The sequence below is a fragment of the Cucurbita pepo genome, chromosome 13 (genome assembly GCF_057944985.1).
Source record: "Cucurbita pepo subsp. pepo isolate OVF chromosome 13, ASM5794498v1, whole genome shotgun sequence".
Taxonomy (NCBI): Eukaryota; Viridiplantae; Streptophyta; class Magnoliopsida; order Cucurbitales; family Cucurbitaceae; genus Cucurbita; species Cucurbita pepo.
Window position 1 is genome coordinate 15328333 of NC_141810.1, and position 17398 is coordinate 15345730.

The 17398-nt window shown below is 38.8% G+C and overlaps 3 protein-coding genes across 5 annotated transcripts; all 3 read left to right on the forward strand.

Annotated features, from left to right (window-relative positions):
- The first annotated feature begins 270 nt into the window (after positions 1-270).
- On the forward strand, positions 271-6896 carry LOC111808696 (protein trichome birefringence-like 19). Of its 3 annotated transcripts, none has more exons than XM_023694838.2 (3): positions 273-1101; positions 2695-3341; positions 5440-5588. In XM_023694838.2, exons 1-3 carry the CDS (start codon positions 601-603, stop codon positions 5450-5452), a joined length of 1161 nt encoding a protein of 386 aa, XP_023550606.1. In that variant the 5' UTR covers positions 273-600; the 3' UTR covers positions 5453-5588. The 3 variants fall into 3 exon arrangements, with proteins under 3 accessions (XP_023550605.1, XP_023550606.1, XP_023550604.2); XM_023694836.2 differs by lacking the exon at positions 273-1101 and adding an exon at positions 6033-6896 and having other exon boundaries at positions 3184-3341; positions 5440-5966; XM_023694837.2 differs by lacking the exon at positions 5440-5588 and having other exon boundaries at positions 271-1101; positions 2695-3681.
- Positions 6653-9903, forward strand: LOC111808695 (glucan endo-1,3-beta-D-glucosidase). The gene is made up of 3 exons (XM_023694834.2): positions 6653-6788; positions 7162-7270; positions 7332-9903. Exons 2-3 carry the CDS (start codon positions 7252-7254, stop codon positions 9527-9529), a joined length of 2217 nt encoding a protein of 738 aa, XP_023550602.2. The 5' UTR covers positions 6653-6788; positions 7162-7251; the 3' UTR covers positions 9530-9903.
- Positions 9904-11326: 1423 nt separating this feature from the next.
- LOC111809265 (proline-rich receptor-like protein kinase PERK8) lies at positions 11327-16816 on the forward strand. The gene is made up of 9 exons (XM_023695698.2): positions 11327-11660; positions 11858-13132; positions 13277-13678; positions 13866-13952; positions 14518-14588; positions 14970-15046; positions 15208-15355; positions 15968-16129; positions 16216-16816. The coding sequence occupies exons 2-9, from the start codon at positions 11989-11991 to the stop codon at positions 16477-16479; spliced, it is 2355 nt and encodes a 784-aa protein (XP_023551466.2). The 5' UTR covers positions 11327-11660; positions 11858-11988; the 3' UTR covers positions 16480-16816.
- Positions 16817-17398: the final 582 nt, after the last annotated feature.

Consider the following 17398-nt stretch of genomic DNA (forward strand, 5'->3'; position numbering starts at 1 on the left):
CATGGAGCCTCTCTCCCTTGCCATTGTCTGAACTTTTCAAGGCTTTATTCTTTACATTTCACCTTTTTTTTAGCTCAGTCAATGCCTCTCGCTATTCATCAGGGAATGGTTAAGAAACTTGGCTCATGAGTTTGCCTATTATAAAGCAAAAGAACAGCCAAGGAAATGCCCAACCCTTTAGATCACCCTTTATTCATAACCCACTTTTCTAAAAGCCATAACCTTCACCAACTTTAATTGGATAGACAAAGGAATGATACAAGTCAGATCCTGCTTCATCGAAAGAAGTGAGATTTTCGAGGTCACAACACATACTACTTAGACACATCTCGGATCGACGAATCAAATGCCATAATGATTCCGTTCCTAGTAGTATCAATTATACAAGTCAGATCCTGATCCTCTTCTCCATCGAAAGAAGTGAGAATGCCGAGGATACAACACATACTACTCGTTTAGACACATCTTAGGATCCATAATCTCGAGACTATGTTCCTCTCTCGATTTTATAATCATTGCTCTCTCTCTCTCATATCACTATAAAACTTCCCCCATCTTTGTTTCTCTTCAACTTTTCCACCATTTCTGAGGCTTTTCTCCATGAATCTCCATGGAAATGAGGTTCCCTTGGGGAAAAACTACACCCTTAACAAAACATTAGCCATAGTGTTCACTCTTGTGATACTCACAGTGATTCCCCTGTTATACAATCTTGTAGATTACTACTCTGTTTTCCTCCTCACCAGCTCTCCCAAATCCCCATCTGATTCATATTCAAGCATTGAAGAGGGTGAAGAGCTTCAGCCATTGCCAATCCAAGAAGAGGAATGTGACCTTTTCACAGGCGAATGGATACCCAATCCCAATGCTCCCTATTACACAAGCTCCTCTTGTTGGGCCATTCATGAGCACCAAAATTGCATGAAATATGGACGCCCTGATGGCGGCTTCATGCAATGGCGATGGAAGCCTGATGACTGTGACCTTCCCATTTTCAATCCTTCCCAGTTTCTTGAGCTTATGAGAGGTAAATCTTTGGCTTTTGTTGGTGACTCTGTTGGAAGAAACCAAATGCAGTCTTTGATATGCCTTATTTCCCGGGTACGATCAACTTTAAACTTTTTAAATTCATATTTATGTGTGACTTAATTAGTCATATTAACTCGTAGTCCCATGAGTTTGAAAAGTAACCCAGAAGTAAAAAACGTTAATTATTCCGAGATGATGTTTTGATATATGATTAAACAACGAGTTTGAATTATTTTTATATTATGTTTGAAAAGAAAAAAGAAAGTTAGGGGAATGTTTTGAAGAGTTGTAAGAAGGGAAGAAGGTAAGTAGGGTAGAGTGGAGGCATGCATGTGAACCATCTATGTCCCTTCCATCTCTCTCTCTCTTTGTCATCCATTTAGATAGATGGCACCGGGATTATATATTCTGCCCCTCCAGTTAGATAGATAGGTAAGTCAGGATAAGATTATATTTTCAGACTAAATCTTTGTTAGCCCTTCTAGTATAGTTTGGTCATGGAATTATATTTTCGGCTTAAATCTTTGTTAGCCTTCCCCATAAATAAATGGGTTCAAATGGGTTCACGGGACAAGATTATACTTTTTGCCTAAGTTTTTGTTAACCCTCCCACTTAAATAATGGGTCCGAATGGTTCAGAGACAATATTATATTCTTTGGCTAATGTTAGCCCCATTTATTTACATTTTTAATAAATATTTTTATTGAAAAGTGAATTTAACTTATTTACAGTTTTTAATAAATAACTTGTTTACTGTTTTAATGAATATTTTATTGAAAAGTGAGCTTTAACCTAACTATTTCTTTTTAGAAAAATAATAAAAAAATTATCACAAAATCATCTCGAAAAATAAACTGCCTTGTTTTTTTTCCCTTCTCCTCGAGAGGATTCAAACTTCGGACCTTTTACTTAAGACTCTCACTTTTTATTTATTTGGTTCCTTTTTTTTTTTTTTTTATTTTATTTCTTCAATCTCATAAATTTTCAAATATTCTAAAAAAACTATTTTCATTACATATAATTTCTATTGAAATAATTTAACAAAAAAAATCACACTTTCATATTATTTCATTAAATAAAAATAATAAAAGATATATGTATCTCATTTTAGTTAAATAAATATAGATTTGTTTTGACATTTATGGCAGCATCTGGCATAAGAATAATATTTAAAAATAAAAATAAATAAATTTCTTTGCAGCAAATAAAATCTGAATTTAAATTAAAATATTATATATATTTTTCTGACAATTTTGGCGACAATGTCAGAATATAAATGAAATATTACAAACATTTGACCAACAAACTTTTTTTGTGCCTTTATATTATTTGTTTTTTTAAATTAAAAAAAAGACTTTTATTAAAGGGACTGATGAATTAGATCCAAAATATAATTAAAAATAAACTAATTATAATTATTAGCTATTGTGAGTAGGGATCATGATTTTTCATTATAATATTGCTTTTTTTTTTTTTTTTTAATGGAAGGAGAAAAATGTAATTATGAAATTAAAATAACTAATATTGAGTTATTTAAATATTAATTTTTTTTTTCATTTTTTTCGAGTTGTCTATAAAAATTATGATAATTTTTTAATAATTAAAAAATATTTTTGTTTGATTAATTGTGGAGACACTGGATTGAGGAAGATGGTGTTTCTCAGGTGGAATATCCGATTGATGTGTCGTACACGGCGGACGATAATTTCAAGAGATGGAGTTACGAACGCTACAACTTCACCATGGCCATTTTCTGGACCCCTCATCTCACCAGAGCCGCCATCGGGGACACCGACGGCCCCACCAAAACTGGTCTCTTCAATCTCTACTTGGATGAGTACGACGTAGAATGGACCACTAAGATCGACGAATTCGACTACATCATCATCTCCGGTGGCCACTGGTTCTTCCGTCCTATGGTTTACTACGAAAACCACCGCATCGTCGGCTGCCATTACTGTCTCCTCCCGAACGTAACCGATCTCGGAATGTATTATGGTTATCGAAGGGCCTTCCGAACCGCCTTTAAGGCTATAAACAGCTTGAAGAATTTCAAAGGGATGACGATTTTAAGGACGTTCGCGCCGTCGCATTTCGAGAATGGACTGTGGAATCAGGGCGGGAATTGCTTGAGGACGAAGCCGTTTCGAAGTAACGAGACGCAATTGGAGGGATCTGATCTGGAGTTCTACATGATTCAGATGGAGGAATTCAAGACCGCGGAAAGGGAAGGACGAAAAAGAGGGCTGAAATTTAGGGTTCTTGATACGACTCAAGCTATGCTTCTGAGGCCGGATGGGCATCCTAGCAGGTACGGTCATTCTACTACTGAAAATGTAACTTTGTATAATGATTGTGTGCATTGGTGCTTGCCTGGCCCCATTGATGCTTGGAGTGATTTCTTGCTTGAGATGTTGAAGATGGAAGGGATTAGATCATTCAGGGATAGGCTAGAGTTTGGTTAGATGGGGAAAGAGGCAGTTCTTATTCATTTTTCAATCTTTTTCCTGAAGGTGTTTTTTTACTTCTGAATTCATGTTGTTGTTGTTTTGTGATTTGTATAATTGTATCATTGTTCATTTATAAGTTGTATGTATGTAATTAGCATTGTGAAAGGAGTATTAAGAACATAATTTCATTGAGCAACTTAAGTTATTTGCCTTTGCTTTCTGTAGAGATAATATTATGCAAGTTGCCATCATCAGATTTTATACGTGTAGATCTTTACATCTAATGGACTTAATACTCGTTCCAAATCATTCATATACCTTTCAATTACTTTCATGATCTCTTCCCTGAGAGATGAGAGATATGAGGAGAGTTCCATGTTTTTTTAGCATTATATTTGTGAGATCTCACATTGGTTGGAGAGGGGAACTATTTATAAGGCTATAGAAACCTCTCTCTAACAGTGGTCTAAAATCGTGAGGCTAACGGCAATATGTGACGTGGCTTGGCTTGAGTTGTTACATATGGTATTAGAGCCACACTGGGCGGTGAGCTAGCGAGGCCGCTGGGCCACCAAGGAGGGTGGATTGTGAGATCCCACATTGGTTGGGGAGGGGAACGAAACATTATTTATAAGGGTATGAAACCTCTCCCTAACAGACATGTTTTAAAACCGTGAGGCTGATGACGATACGTAATGGGCCAAAGCGGACAATATCAATTAGTGGTGGGCTTGAGCTATTATAAATGGTATTGGAGTCAGACACCGGGCAGTGTGCCAACGAGGACTTTGACCCCCAAGGAGGGTGGATTGTGAGATCTCACATTGGTTGGAGAGAGGAACTTTGACCCCCAAGGAGGGTGGATTGTGAGATCTCACATTGGTTGGAGAGAGGAACGATAATGGTGTGGAAACCTCTCTCTAATAAACGCGATTAAAAATCGTGAGGCTGACGACGACGGGTCAAAGTGGACAATATCTACTAGCGGTGGACTTGGACTGTTACAAATAGTATCAGAGCCAGACACCAGATGGTGGAGGACGTTGGCTCTGCTAATCCGTTGTACGAGTTTTTTGTACAGAGGGTTCAAATCCCTCTCTTTCCGTTTCTGTCAATTACTTGGGTATTTTTTTCATAGGTTAGGAAAGATGGGGAATAGATAAAATTTTTAGAACATTTCAAAACCAAGCAAGGAAAAAAAATAATTTTTTTTATTTTTCACGTCCCGAATTACGTCCCGGGTCATTAGATAGGAATCCGAAAATGAAAAGATAAACAAAGACTATTTATTTGATCAATAGATAGATAAACTGAAAAAATCATAACTATAATATACAATAAAATACTCGGAAAAGACCACATACGTCGAAAGTTTTTGGTTGCGGTCGGAAAAAGTAAAAGTCCCACTCTTATTAAGATAGGAATTGGAAGTGAGATAACGGGCCAAACCGGACAATATCTACTAGCAGTGGATTTGAGCTCTTACAATATAGGCTCTACTCCACACCGTGTCGCCAAGAACAAAAGAAGGATCACAACTCCTTGCATGTAAAATCTAAAATCCAATGGCTATATTTTTTAATCCAAGAAGATTCTATTCTTTCACAAACGTTGTTAATTCAGAGTCTACCTTGGTTCATTGACCTTCATTAGCCATTATTTGAGTCATTATTCCAGTAAATCTCAGTGTAAAGAAAATCAATATCCCATTACAAAGAAGCAATGATTAAACAGACAAACCTTCATTGCTACGCCAAGTTTTTATCACTCTGCTCCCAACATAATCATCAACAGCCTCTATCACTTGTAGACCACACAACAAGCCGATGATTCATCTCCTATGCTATGAGGTGTCTCAATATTGAAATTATTTCTATGATTGCTTCAAGTATTTAGCTTAAGTATGAAACTTTACTTGAAATGGTTAATTGACCTTCACTAACCATTATATATATTCAGACCTATGCTATGAGAGAGTTATATCATATATGAGTGAAGACATTTGGTATCTCAACATGAAGCTTCATACTTTTGAGGCTCCAAGTGGAAACAAATCAGTGCTGTGGAATTTCCACAAAGGGATTCTGCTTGCTCTGACACTGATTCTTCTTACCATCATTCCTCCTTTGTCTACAAACAAGAACTTGCCTTCATCACTGCCAAATATCTGGAAAAACACCACCAGCTTGAAGACAGTGGAGTTAGAGAAGCAATGTGACTTGTTTCGTGGCAGTTGGGTACCGAAATCCGAGCAGCCATACTACACGAACGACACTTGTGACATGATGTTTGAATATCAAAACTGTTTGAAGTTTGGAAGAACAGACAGAGAATTCTTGAAGTGGAGGTGGAAGCCAGATGAATGTGAGCTTCCTCTGTTTGATTCTGCTCAGTTCTTGGAAATTGTTAAAGGGAAATCGCTTGCTTTCGTTGGAGACTCGGTCGCTCGAAATCATATGCAGTCGCTGTTGTGTCTCCTCTCCAATGTAAGCTCATTCTCCAAACACTTTAAAACTTTCCCTTTTATTAATTGTCTGTTGCATATGCTGCAGGGATCTCATCCAGAAGATGTTTCTCTTAAATACAACCTAACATATGATTTCAAAAGGTGGTTCTTTGCTGATTACAATTTCACAGTGGCAAGATTCTGGTCACCATTTTTGGTCAAAAGCAAGGATGCAGACCAGAATGGTTTCTCCTCCAACAGCCTCATGAATCTATACTTGGATGAGGCAGATCAATCCTGGACTTCCGCCATTGAATCTTTCGACTACGTCGTCTTCTCAGCAGGACAGTGGTTCTTTCGCCCTCAAGTATACTACGAAAATGGTCGAATCATAGGATGTTTCAATTGCCAGAAAAGTAATGTCACACAGCTTATGAACTACTATGGCTATGGGAAAGTCTTCCAAACTGCCTTTAGGACGATTATGAGCCTCAAAGGCTACAAAGGGATGACATTAATGAGGACGTTTTCTCCCTCGCACTTCGAAAATGGCGAATGGAACAAAGGAGGGGACTGTGCAAGGACAAGGCCATTTACAAAGGAAGAGACGAAGCGGGAAAGTTATGTGTTTGAGTTGCATAAGGCTCAGGTGGAAGAATTTAAAGCAGCAGAAAAGGAGGGGATGAAGAGAGGCTTGCAATTCAGGCTGTTGGACACAACAGAAGCCATGCTGATGAGACCAGATGGGCATCCAAACCATTATTCTCCTCCTAGGAAAGAGAATGTAGCTGACTGTGTGCACTGGTGCTTGCCAGGCCCCATTGACACATGGAATGAGTTCTTACTCTCTATACTGAAAACAGTAAGGAAAGATGCACACTGAGAACGTATTAGATGAGTTCTGTTAAAAATTACTGTTTTTTACATATGATCCATACTGTAATATCAATGCATTTGTTTCTATGAATTACTCCAGATTCTTTGTTGGGTGGCCATTAAGAACTAGAAAGTTGGGATAGTTTGTGGTTCATTCTTTAATCAGTGGGATCAAGACTAATCCAAATTAGATCACTGGCAAGAACAAATTAAGAAAAAGAACCTTTTAACTAAACAGGTTTAAATAAATAAAAGCATCTTCTGTGTAGATTGTGTTGCAAAAAATAGGTTCATTTTGTTGTACACTCAACATGTTCATTCTCTTAGATTCAAGGAATCACAGATGATCTCTTTTGTAGGTAAAGCAATGGAGGATCCCATGATCCCTTCCTTTTCTTGACAGGAAACACCTATGGGCTGTTCATAGCTTGCAATCATCGGATTCTTTCATGTTTGAAACTATAAAAAGTGAGTATATACCTTGTATATCTCAATCACAATCATACTAAAAGTTTCAATCTTTCTGCAGATTCCATGTTTAAGAAGATTGAAAGAGAACTCAGGCGGGCTATCAAAGGGAAACGCGGTTCTCCTCCGCCGCGCCTTCCACCACCACCACCAACTTCTCCTCCTCCTCCACCTCCACCACCACCAGAGCCCCCCCAGTCACCGCCGCCAGAGCCTTCTCAAAAACCATCAGAACCCACTCCATTCCTATTTCCTTCAACTCACTCCACAGTCCTCCCTGATCCTTCACTTTTCTTTTCCCCTGAACTCCTCTCAGCTCCTCTCCCTACAAACAGTTTCTTCCAGAACTTTACACTCAATAATGGCGACCAACCTGAGTTCATCCATCCTTATTTGATCAAATCCTCTCTCTCCTCCATTTCTGTTTCCTACCCATCAATCTCCTCCAACTCTGCTTCAATATGCCAAGTTTTCACCCCTGATCTCACCATCTCTCCCTCTGATAAAATAGACCCACTTCCCCAGAAATCTCATGTAATCTCCTCATTCAATGATTTGAATGTCACTTTGGATATTCCTTCCTCCAACCTCCGTTTCTATCTCGTCCGGGGAAGCCCCTTTCTGACTTTCACAGTTTCCAAAGGGGTCGCCTTTTCAATCTCCACCATTCATGAAGTCATCTCCTTTTCCTTTAACAATGCACTCACCAAATACACAATAAAATTGAAAAACAATCAGACATGGATTATTTACTCCTCGCTTCCCATCAATTTGACGCATAGTCTTTCTGTGATTACTTCTGGGGGATATGCAGGAATCATTAGAATTGCAGCATTGCCAAATAATGACCCGGAATGTGAACCGATACTTGACCGGTTTAGTTCGTGTTACCCTGTCTCAGGCGAGGTACGATTTACAAAGCCATTTTGTTTGGAATACAAATGGGAGACGAAAGGGTGGGGGGATTTGCTCATGCTTGCACACCCTCTGCATCTTCGTCTCCTAGCAGGTACTGATAATGATGTAGTCATTTTAGATAAGATCAAGTATAGAAGTATAGATGGTGAGCTGGTTGGTGTGGTGGGAAGTTCATGGGCTTTGAAACCAGAACCTATTTTAGTAAGCTGGCATTCAATGAAGGGTGTAGAGGAAGAATCCTTTACTGATATCATTTCTGCACTTGATAAAGATATTGAGTCTCTAAATTCAACAACTATGACAACAAAATCTCCTTATTCATATGGGAAATTGATAGCAAGAGCAGCAAGGTTGGCAGTGATTGCTGAAGAAGTGAGATATCTTCAAGTACTTCCAGACATACGAAAGTTTCTAATGGGCGCAATTGAGCCTTGGTTAAATGGGACACTGGAGGGGAATGGCTTTGTATATGATGAAAAGTGGGGTGGAATTATCAGCAAAGAAGGGTCCTTTCATTCTGGTGCAGACTTCGGATTTGGAATATATAACAATCACCACCATACTCTAGGCTACTTTTTCTATGCCATTGCTGTGCTAGTGAAAATCGACCCCGCTTGGGGGAGAAAGTACAGCCCTCAAGTTTATGCTCTCATGGCAGACATCATGAACTTGAGCAAGCGATCCAATTCAAAGTTCCCAAGGCTGAGATGTTTTGATGCGTATAAATTGCACTCTTGGGGTACAGGATTGGCTGAGTTCATGGATGGCCGGAGTCAAGAGAGCATCAGTGAAGCAGTAAATGCTTACTATTCTGCAGCTTTGGTGGGGCTAGCCTATGGAGACGCCGACCTTGTATCCATTGGCGCTACGCTGGCAGCGCTGGAGATTAAAGCAGGCCAAATGTGGTGGCAAGTAAGGGAAGGACAAGCTTTGTACGAGGAAGAATTTGTTAAGGAAAACAGGTTGGTGGGAGTGTTGTGGTCTAACAAGAGAGACAGTGGCCTATGGTTTGGTCCTGGTGAATGGAAAGAGTGCAGGCTTGGAATTCAGGTGCTGCCGATGTTGCCCATCACTGAGCTGCTGCTATCAGATGTTGGGTTTGTGAGAGAGGCTGTGAACTGGGCGTTGCCTTCTCTGGGAAGAGAAGGAGTTGGGGAAGGATGGAAAGGCTTTGTTTATGGCATGGAAAGCGTTTATGATAAAGCTGGTGCCTTGCAGAAGATTAGGAACTTGAAAGCTTTTGATGATGGAAACTCACTTACCAACCTGCTATGGTGGGTTCATAGTAGACCCAAAGAAGGAGAAGCTAATATCAGCTGCACCAAAGTGCAGCTACTTTAGCACCAAATTTCTCTTATTCAGATCAATGTCAAGTTGTATAAATAAAAAAATAAAAAAAATCAAGCTCCGAATGATTTGGCTTGTTACGTATCGCCATGATTTTTAAAACGCGTCTAGTAAGTCGAGGTTTCGAGGTTTTCACACTCTTATAAGAGATAAAGAGGAGCCTAGTGTCACGGTCATGCTCGTTCAAGGCGTGTTGCCCATGGCTGTATGTCCATGACAAGCCCAACCCTTTATGTCTTCTCATACTCATATTCTAGTGTTTTACTTTTGTATTTCTAGAAAGCATGATATTTCTGAAATATCATGTTTAGGCCTGTCAGACATGAAATGACTCAAAATGTATATATACTGTGAGCCGTTGTTATTTCTCTCTTGCTTGCTTAGATAACGTCTCTTTCAAAAATCTCTCTATGCCCTCGTTTTCTAAAACCTTCTCTTAAAACCAAGGCCAAAGGCTCGAGTATACGTCGCTTGGTCGTAGGCGATGCAAGAACGAATTGGCTTAGCTCACTTCTCACTGGCACACCAAATACAAAACACATCAATCAATGTGGGATCTCATAATCCACTCTCATTGGTGGCCCAACGTCCTCGCTGGCACACCAACCGATATGGGATCTCACAATCCACTCTTCTTGGGGGCCAGTGTCCTCGCTGGCAAATGCTATTAGCCCCATGGTTTTTAAATCGCTTAAATGTTTCCACACCCTTATAAAGAATACTTCGATCCTCTCCATTTGTTGTGGGATCTCACAATCCACTCTCCTTGGGGGCCAACACACTTGCTGGCAATGTTGTTAGCCTCATAATTTTTAAAACGCGCTTATTAAGGAGATGTCTCACCCCAATCATTATTGACATTTTATAATTAGTCCTCGACTTCTTTCTTTTCGTTCTTTTCTTATACAAGAATATTTCTTTTGCACTTTTTATTTTTTTAATAATTTAAATTAAATCCAAAAAATGAGTAGATAATAGAATAATATTTTTTCAAATCTAAAATTTTACTTTTTAAGGGGAAATGTCAAAATTGTAAAATTGAATCAAATAATTGATTCCAGTTCATTTCAAATTCATCTTTTATTTTCATTGAATATTGAAATAAAATAATTATGGTCAACAGTAATTATTAATATTTAAATAAATTTTAGACAGATTTAGTGCCCATATTTTATTCCTTTTGACTAATTCAAGTGAAACTGATTTTCTTTTTTAGAAATCATATTTATTTATTTTATTTTTTCATTAAACACTGTCTTATTTATTTATTTATTTATTTTCATTTTACATTACAAATATTTATTAAATTATTTGTCAAACTCTACCCAACTTTTTTTTTTTGAAATAACCGCCAAACAAATATATTAGTCGAATAATTTTATTTAAAATTAAAAAAAAAGAAGTAATTCCAAAACAATCGTCATTACTTTATTTTATTTTCTTGAAATTTGTATATAAAGAAATTGAAATTTACTTCACAGTTAAGTTATTAATTATTTTTAAATTCTAAATATGTATGACTATGAACATAATTTATAAAAAAAAAATATTTTTTCAAAATTATTAAATTTAGTTTTTATAAAATTTATATTTATATTTAACAGATTAATTAATTTTTAAAATATAAAAAAACATATAAACACTTTTAAAAGTTGAGTTTGAAGAATTAAACGAGGAATTTAACTCAACTTTGGCTTAGAACATTTTCCGGAAGAACAGATAACAGAGATCAAGAACAATAATTGACGATTGCTTTTTTTTTCTTTTTTTTTTTTTTTTTTTTTTGTTGTTGTTGTTGTTGTTTTGTGATAAAGATGGAAGAGAAAAAAGTATTGAGTATAAGATGAAAAGTAGATGGAAATAAATGGTAAGTGATGATGCTACTGCAAACAGAGATTTTGATTTGGTTTGATAGCAACGCTTAATCCGTTCATTGGCCTCCCCCTCTGCATGTGCGAGCTGAAGATTGGCTCCAGCAAGTCGCCCCCGCGTTTTCTGAAACCGCCCGCTCTATGATCCACTGAAGAACCAAATATTTTTGCGGTAACTGAGTGGACTTTACAGATTCCATTTTCGAACTTCGAAACTTGGTCGCCGGAGGGAGATTTCGTCGCTTCAGCGACAGGTACGAGCTCTGTTTTTTCAGTTTCTGACTATTTACTGATGTGTGGTTGCTGCATTTTGTGGAATTCGACATTGGTGTTCTTTTAGTTCAGATTTGAGGATTGTTGTTTTCATGGTTTTTTGTTGGAGTTTGTTTGAAGTTCTTCGTTTAGGGTATACTGATTCAGTGTTTTTGCTGTGGATTCTGTCAATTTGAAGCGATTTGGATGAGATTGGTGATATGGATTTGGATTACATTGTGAGGTTTATGTTTAAAATGATTTTCGAATCGGGAATGGAAGTGTAGTGTACTGGATTTTGTGCTTGTTTAAGGACCTGTGAATTGGACTATGGCTTCACCTTCTCCTTCTCCGGCGGAGTCTGCCACATCTTCCTCATCTCCTACATCTTCTGAGCCTAATCAGTCTGGTGAACCTCCTTCATCATCTTCTAGTTCTTCAGCTCCGCCTCCTCAGTCACCACCACCAGCAGTTTCTGATGCTCCTCCTCCTTCTCCTCCATTGATAGCATCACCACCTGCACCACCAATATCCCCTCCTTCACCCCTTGCTGGTTCACCGTCTTCGCCTCCGCAATCTTCGCCCTCACCGCCGCCACCTTCAGCATCAACCTCCCCACCACCACATTCAGCATCCTCCTCTGCACCACCACCTTCAACATCAACCTCTGCACCACCGCCTTCAACATCAACCTCTGCACCACCGCCTTCAACATCAACCTCTGCACCTCCGCCTTCAACATCGACCTCTCCACCACCGCCTTCAAGATCAACCTCTCCACCACCACGTTCATCAACATCACCACCACCTTCCTCTGCATCACCTCCTCCCCCAAAACAATCCGTTTCCTATCCTCCTCCTCCCGAAGCTTCACCTCCCCCTTCTGATTTATCACCTCCGCCACCACCACCACCAGCAGGTGGTTCTCCCCCTCCTCTATCCAATCCTAGACCTCCACCTTCTACTCCCCCTCCCCCTCCCCCTGATATTATTTCACCTTCTCCTCCTCCATCAGCTAATGTCCCAACGCCACCTTCATCAACAGGAGAATCACCGAAAGTATCTCCTCCATCCCACAAGGCATCTCCTCCTCCTCCTGATCATAGCTCCCCTCCACCAAGATCTACAGTACCATCGCCCCCTCCTTCTTCAGTCCCTTCATCATCTGCTCCTCCTCCAGTTAGTGATCTTGGTTCTCCAACCAATTCATCAGGGGGAAGTCCTGTTACCCCTTCAACTTCTGTTACACCAGAACGGCCAATTCCAATAATCAATGGTACCAGTGTTGCAACAAATACCCCAACCACTGGTAAAAGGGGTTTCAGCACTGGAACATTTGTGGCAGTTGGCAGCGTGGTTGGTGTTCTAGTGCTGAGTCTTGTTATCATGGCAATTTGGTTTGTTCAGAAACGGAAGAGAAGAAAGAAGAATATCCCTTACACCGTGCCTTCTCCTTTTTCCTCCCAAAACTCAGGTACTGCATTTGAACTCTGAATCTTAATATCGTTCTGTTGTACTGGCCTGGGCTACATGGCACCACAGCATCAATTCCCTTGAAGAATTATTTGGAGAGTTGCCATAACATTATGAATACTGATGAATGTTCATATATCTCCAGATGCCTTTTTCCTAAGAGCCCATTCTTTAGCTAATGTGGTTGGAACCGATAGCGATTTCAAGTATGCTTCATCAGAAGGAGGTGGAGTAGGTAATTCAAGATCGTTTGCTTATGAAGAGTTACACCAGGCCACAAGTGGGTTTTCATTGAATAGTCTTTTGGGGGAAGGTGGATTTGGTTGTGTGTACAGAGGCACCCTTGCAGATGGACGAGATGTAGCCGTTAAACAACTTAAAGTGGGTGGTGGACAGGGAGAACGAGAGTTCAGAGCTGAAGTTGAAATTATTAGCCGAGTACACCATCGACATTTGGTTTCCCTGGTTGGTTACTGTATCTCTGACCATCAAAGATTGCTTGTCTATGACTATGTTCCAAACAATACCCTTCATTATCATCTGCACGGTAAGATATACTTTATGAATGCTGTTGAAATGTCTTGAGAATTCTTACATCTTGCTTTTTTGTCTCTTAATGGCTAATGTCATGCCCACTGTGGTGCTTTCTCAATGTTTTTTTTCTACATAGTTTGCTGCATAATACCCTTGTAAAGAAAAACAACAACAATACTGATGGAAAATTTTAATTTTAGGTGAAAACAGGACAGTTTTGGCTTGGGCTTCACGTGTTCGAATTGCTTCTGGTGCAGCCCGTGGAATCGCTTACCTACATGAAGATTGTAAGTTTCTCCCTTTGGACATTGTCAGTAAAGTATATTCGTAACAAGCCCAAGCCCACTGCTAACAAATATTGTCCTTCGGGCTTTCCCTTTTAGACTTCCCTCAAGATTTTTAAAACGGGTATGCTAAGGAAAGGTTTCCACACCCTTATAAAAAATGCTTCGTTTCCCTCTCCAATCGACGTGGGAACTCACAATCCACTCCCCTTTGGGGCCCAGTGTTTGGCTTTGATACCATTTGTAACAGCCCAAGCCCACCGCTAGCAAATATTGTCCTCTTGGGCTTTTCCTCTCGAGCTTCCCCTCAAGGTTTTTAAAATGCATCTACTAGGGAGAAGTTTCCACACCTTTGTAAAGAATGTTTCGTTCCCCTCTCCAATCGATGTGAACTAGTCCTGTAGTTGCATCATTCTCATCAACATATCTTGTTATGGTGCTTCCATTCGAAAGAAATCTAGTTAGATTTTAGTAACCGTAGGTCTTCTCTCCAAGCATTTGATTTCTTCTTTGACTTCTCTAAATATTTTTCAACTATTCCTCTCAGTATTATGGTGATTCTTACCAGGTCATCCACGCATTATTCACAGGGATATTAAATCGTCTAACATTCTGCTTGATATCAACTTCGAAGCTCAGGTAATTTGCTAGAATTCCTTTGAGATGCTGTGACAATTGTTGCCACCAAAACTATAGTTTGTGAATTATGCTTAGAAAAAACCAAAGCATTTTCCATTATAAACATAGAGATTACAATGAACAAGCAAAAAGACTGCCTGCCCCATCAATCACAGGCCTTCACAATTTTTTTTTTCATATCATCAGACATTCTGATGGAATGGCCATGTCATTTTCTCTTGGGCTGGAAAGGATTTTATTTAGTGTTAGCAATCTGATTTGATTGAACTTCTTGAGGACTAACATAAGCTCGTGATAGGTGTAGTCTGATGTTTCCCCAACTGTTTGCACTTTTAGTTCTTCGTCGTTTGCTTCTGATATCGTGTGCTCTACCGCTAACAGGTCGCAGATTTCGGGCTTGCTAAATTGGCATTGGATTCACTGACTCATGTAACGACTCGTGTTATGGGAACCTTTGGGTATGTCACTAAGAGTACTCATGTTTCATTTTCTTAGGAGCAAGTTGCTATACTTATGCACTCTCTTTTCTTGATAGCCGTGCTTTAAGTACTAAAGTGCTGGCTTACTCTTGCTTATTTTTTCTTTAAAACTTTCAAACAACAACGCTTAATCTGTTCAGATACATGGCGCCAGAGTACGCAACAAGTGGGAAATTGACTGATAAATCTGATGTTTTCTCTTTTGGGGTTGTACTTTTGGAGTTAATTACTGGTCGCAAGTCTGTAGATTCTTCTCAGCCTCTAGGAGATGAGAGCTTAGTTGAATGGGTAAGTCGTCTGTATCTTATCTTCTTTCTTGCTATATAAATAGGCAACTTGTAAGACTGAAGCTTAGAGTGTAACAACTCAAGCTCAACGTTAGCCGATGTTGTCTCTTTTAGGTTTTCCCTTCTGGGATTCCTTTCAATGTTTTAAAACACATTAGTTACGGAGAGGTTTCCACTCCCTTATAAAAAATGCTTCGTTCTCCTCTCCAATCAATATGGGATCTCACCTCTATTTTTGCTTCTTTAAAAGAATAAAAAAGAAACAAAGCAATAATGAAGAAAGCTGAAATGGGTATTCGATCTTCGGAGTGTTGAATTATCGAACTCTCTCAAGACCTTCCTTATAGAGGTGTGGAAACCTCTCCCTAATAGACGCATTTTAAAACCGTGAGACTGACGGCGATGTGTAACAGAGACCTGTGTTGTTACAATATATCTTTTTAATCTTTTCTTTTGGCTTGATAATGCATAATATGCCTCAATATACCATGAGAAAGGAATTAGTAACTCCGGTTGGGGTAAGGTAACTCGTACTATTACGAGTTTTTGGAAGAATCAAACTAAGTACGTGAGTTGAAATTTATTTGTGCATTAAACTCCATGGAAACTGCAGGCTCGACCGCTGCTGGCACAAGCTATTGAGGATGAGAACTTTGAAGAATTGGTGGATCCAAGGCTAGACAACAATTATGTCGACAGAGAAATGTTCCGAATGATCGAAGCAGCCGCTGCCTGCGTTCGTCATTCAGCCGTAAAGAGGCCAAGAATGAGTCAGGTTAGTATCATCTTCAAATCATTCATAAAAGTTCCAACTTAGAGGGAAAAGAAAACTAAGATAAAGATGAACTGTTTTGGCATCAGGTGGTGAGAGCTCTAGACTCTTTAGATGAAATGTCAGATCTTTCAAATGGGGTGAAACCTGGACAGAGTGAAGTGTTTGATTCAGCTGAACATTCTGCTCAGATTAGAATGTTTCAGAGAATGGCTTTTGGCAGTCAAGATTACAGTTATGGTTACTCCGATCGAGATCGGAGTCGAAGTTATAGTCGAAGTCAGAGTAGCTGGAGTAGAGAATCGAGAGATCAAAGTCCATCGGTGCCTAATAATCGATCCCGGCACGTCTGATATGTGTGTATGAAGCTCGTTTTACATGTGTTGCAGATTTTGGAGCTGGAATCAGGTCCTACCGTTCAATTCTTTGTAAATCTCTGCTCATTTTTTCCCATCTTAGTTTTCTTTTGTTCTTGAAAGCTTGTTCTCCATTTCATTATATTTTCAATTTTGAGGAGTAACTACAGATGGATGAACTATTCTTTGTACAATCATTACAATTATTCTCAGTGGTAAGTATATGAATTTTGAAGAATGATTCTTTCTTGGCATCATGTCTGATTTTTGGGATGAATTTACTTCCCCATATCTTGTTTAGTTTCAAGGGCCGAGAGATTTGAGTTTAAGATTTCGTATTGTTTTTTATCCGGGATGAGAAATAGAATATGAGGTCCATGTCGGTTGGAGAGGGAAACGAAACATTACTTGTAAGGGTGTTGAAATTCTTCCAAACGCGTTTTAAAACCTTGAGGAAAAATTCAGGAGGGAAAACAAAAAAAAAAAAAAAAAACAATATCACTAGCAGTGTGCCAAGGAGGAAGCTGGCCCCAATGGAGATGGATGGTGAGATCACATATAGGTTGAAGAGGGAGCGAATCATTTCTTATAAGAAAAAATTGTGAAAATGAGAGTTAGGTACTAGGTGGTGGGCCAATGAAGGCGTTGGGCTCCCAATCGGGTGGATGGTGAGATCCCACATACTAATTTTCGAACAAGTTGTTAGGCTAATTTTCGAACAAGTTGTTAGGCTAAGGTGTTAAATAAAACTATAACTTTAAAGGCTAAAAATATTGCAATTTTGTAAAAATAAAAATTGGGTTTTTTTTTTTTTTTTTTTTTTTTTTTTTTTTTAAACTCGAATGCAAACAAATATGAGAAAATGTGATTTTTTTTTAGTTTTATTTATTTATATATATATATTTTTTTTGGTCAA

What these genes read in the sequence shown, in the direction of transcription:
- LOC111809265 (XM_023695698.2), top strand. Translation starts at nt 11,989, where the DNA reads ATGGCTTCACCTTCTCCTTCTCCGGCGGAGTCTGCCACATCTTCCTCA. An exon ending in CGTGTTATGGGAACCTTTGG is followed by an intron (nt 15,047 to 15,207) that starts GTATGTCACTAA and finishes TAATCTGTTCAG; the next exon opens with ATACATGGCGCCAGAGTACG. An exon ending in AGAGGCCAAGAATGAGTCAG is followed by an intron (nt 16,130 to 16,215) that starts GTTAGTATCATC and finishes TTTTGGCATCAG; the next exon opens with GTGGTGAGAGCTCTAGACTC.
- LOC111808696 (XM_023694836.2), top strand. An exon ending in TGTTGTGTCTCCTCTCCAAT is followed by an intron (nt 5,967 to 6,032) that starts GTAAGCTCATTC and finishes CATATGCTGCAG; the next exon opens with GGATCTCATCCAGAAGATGT.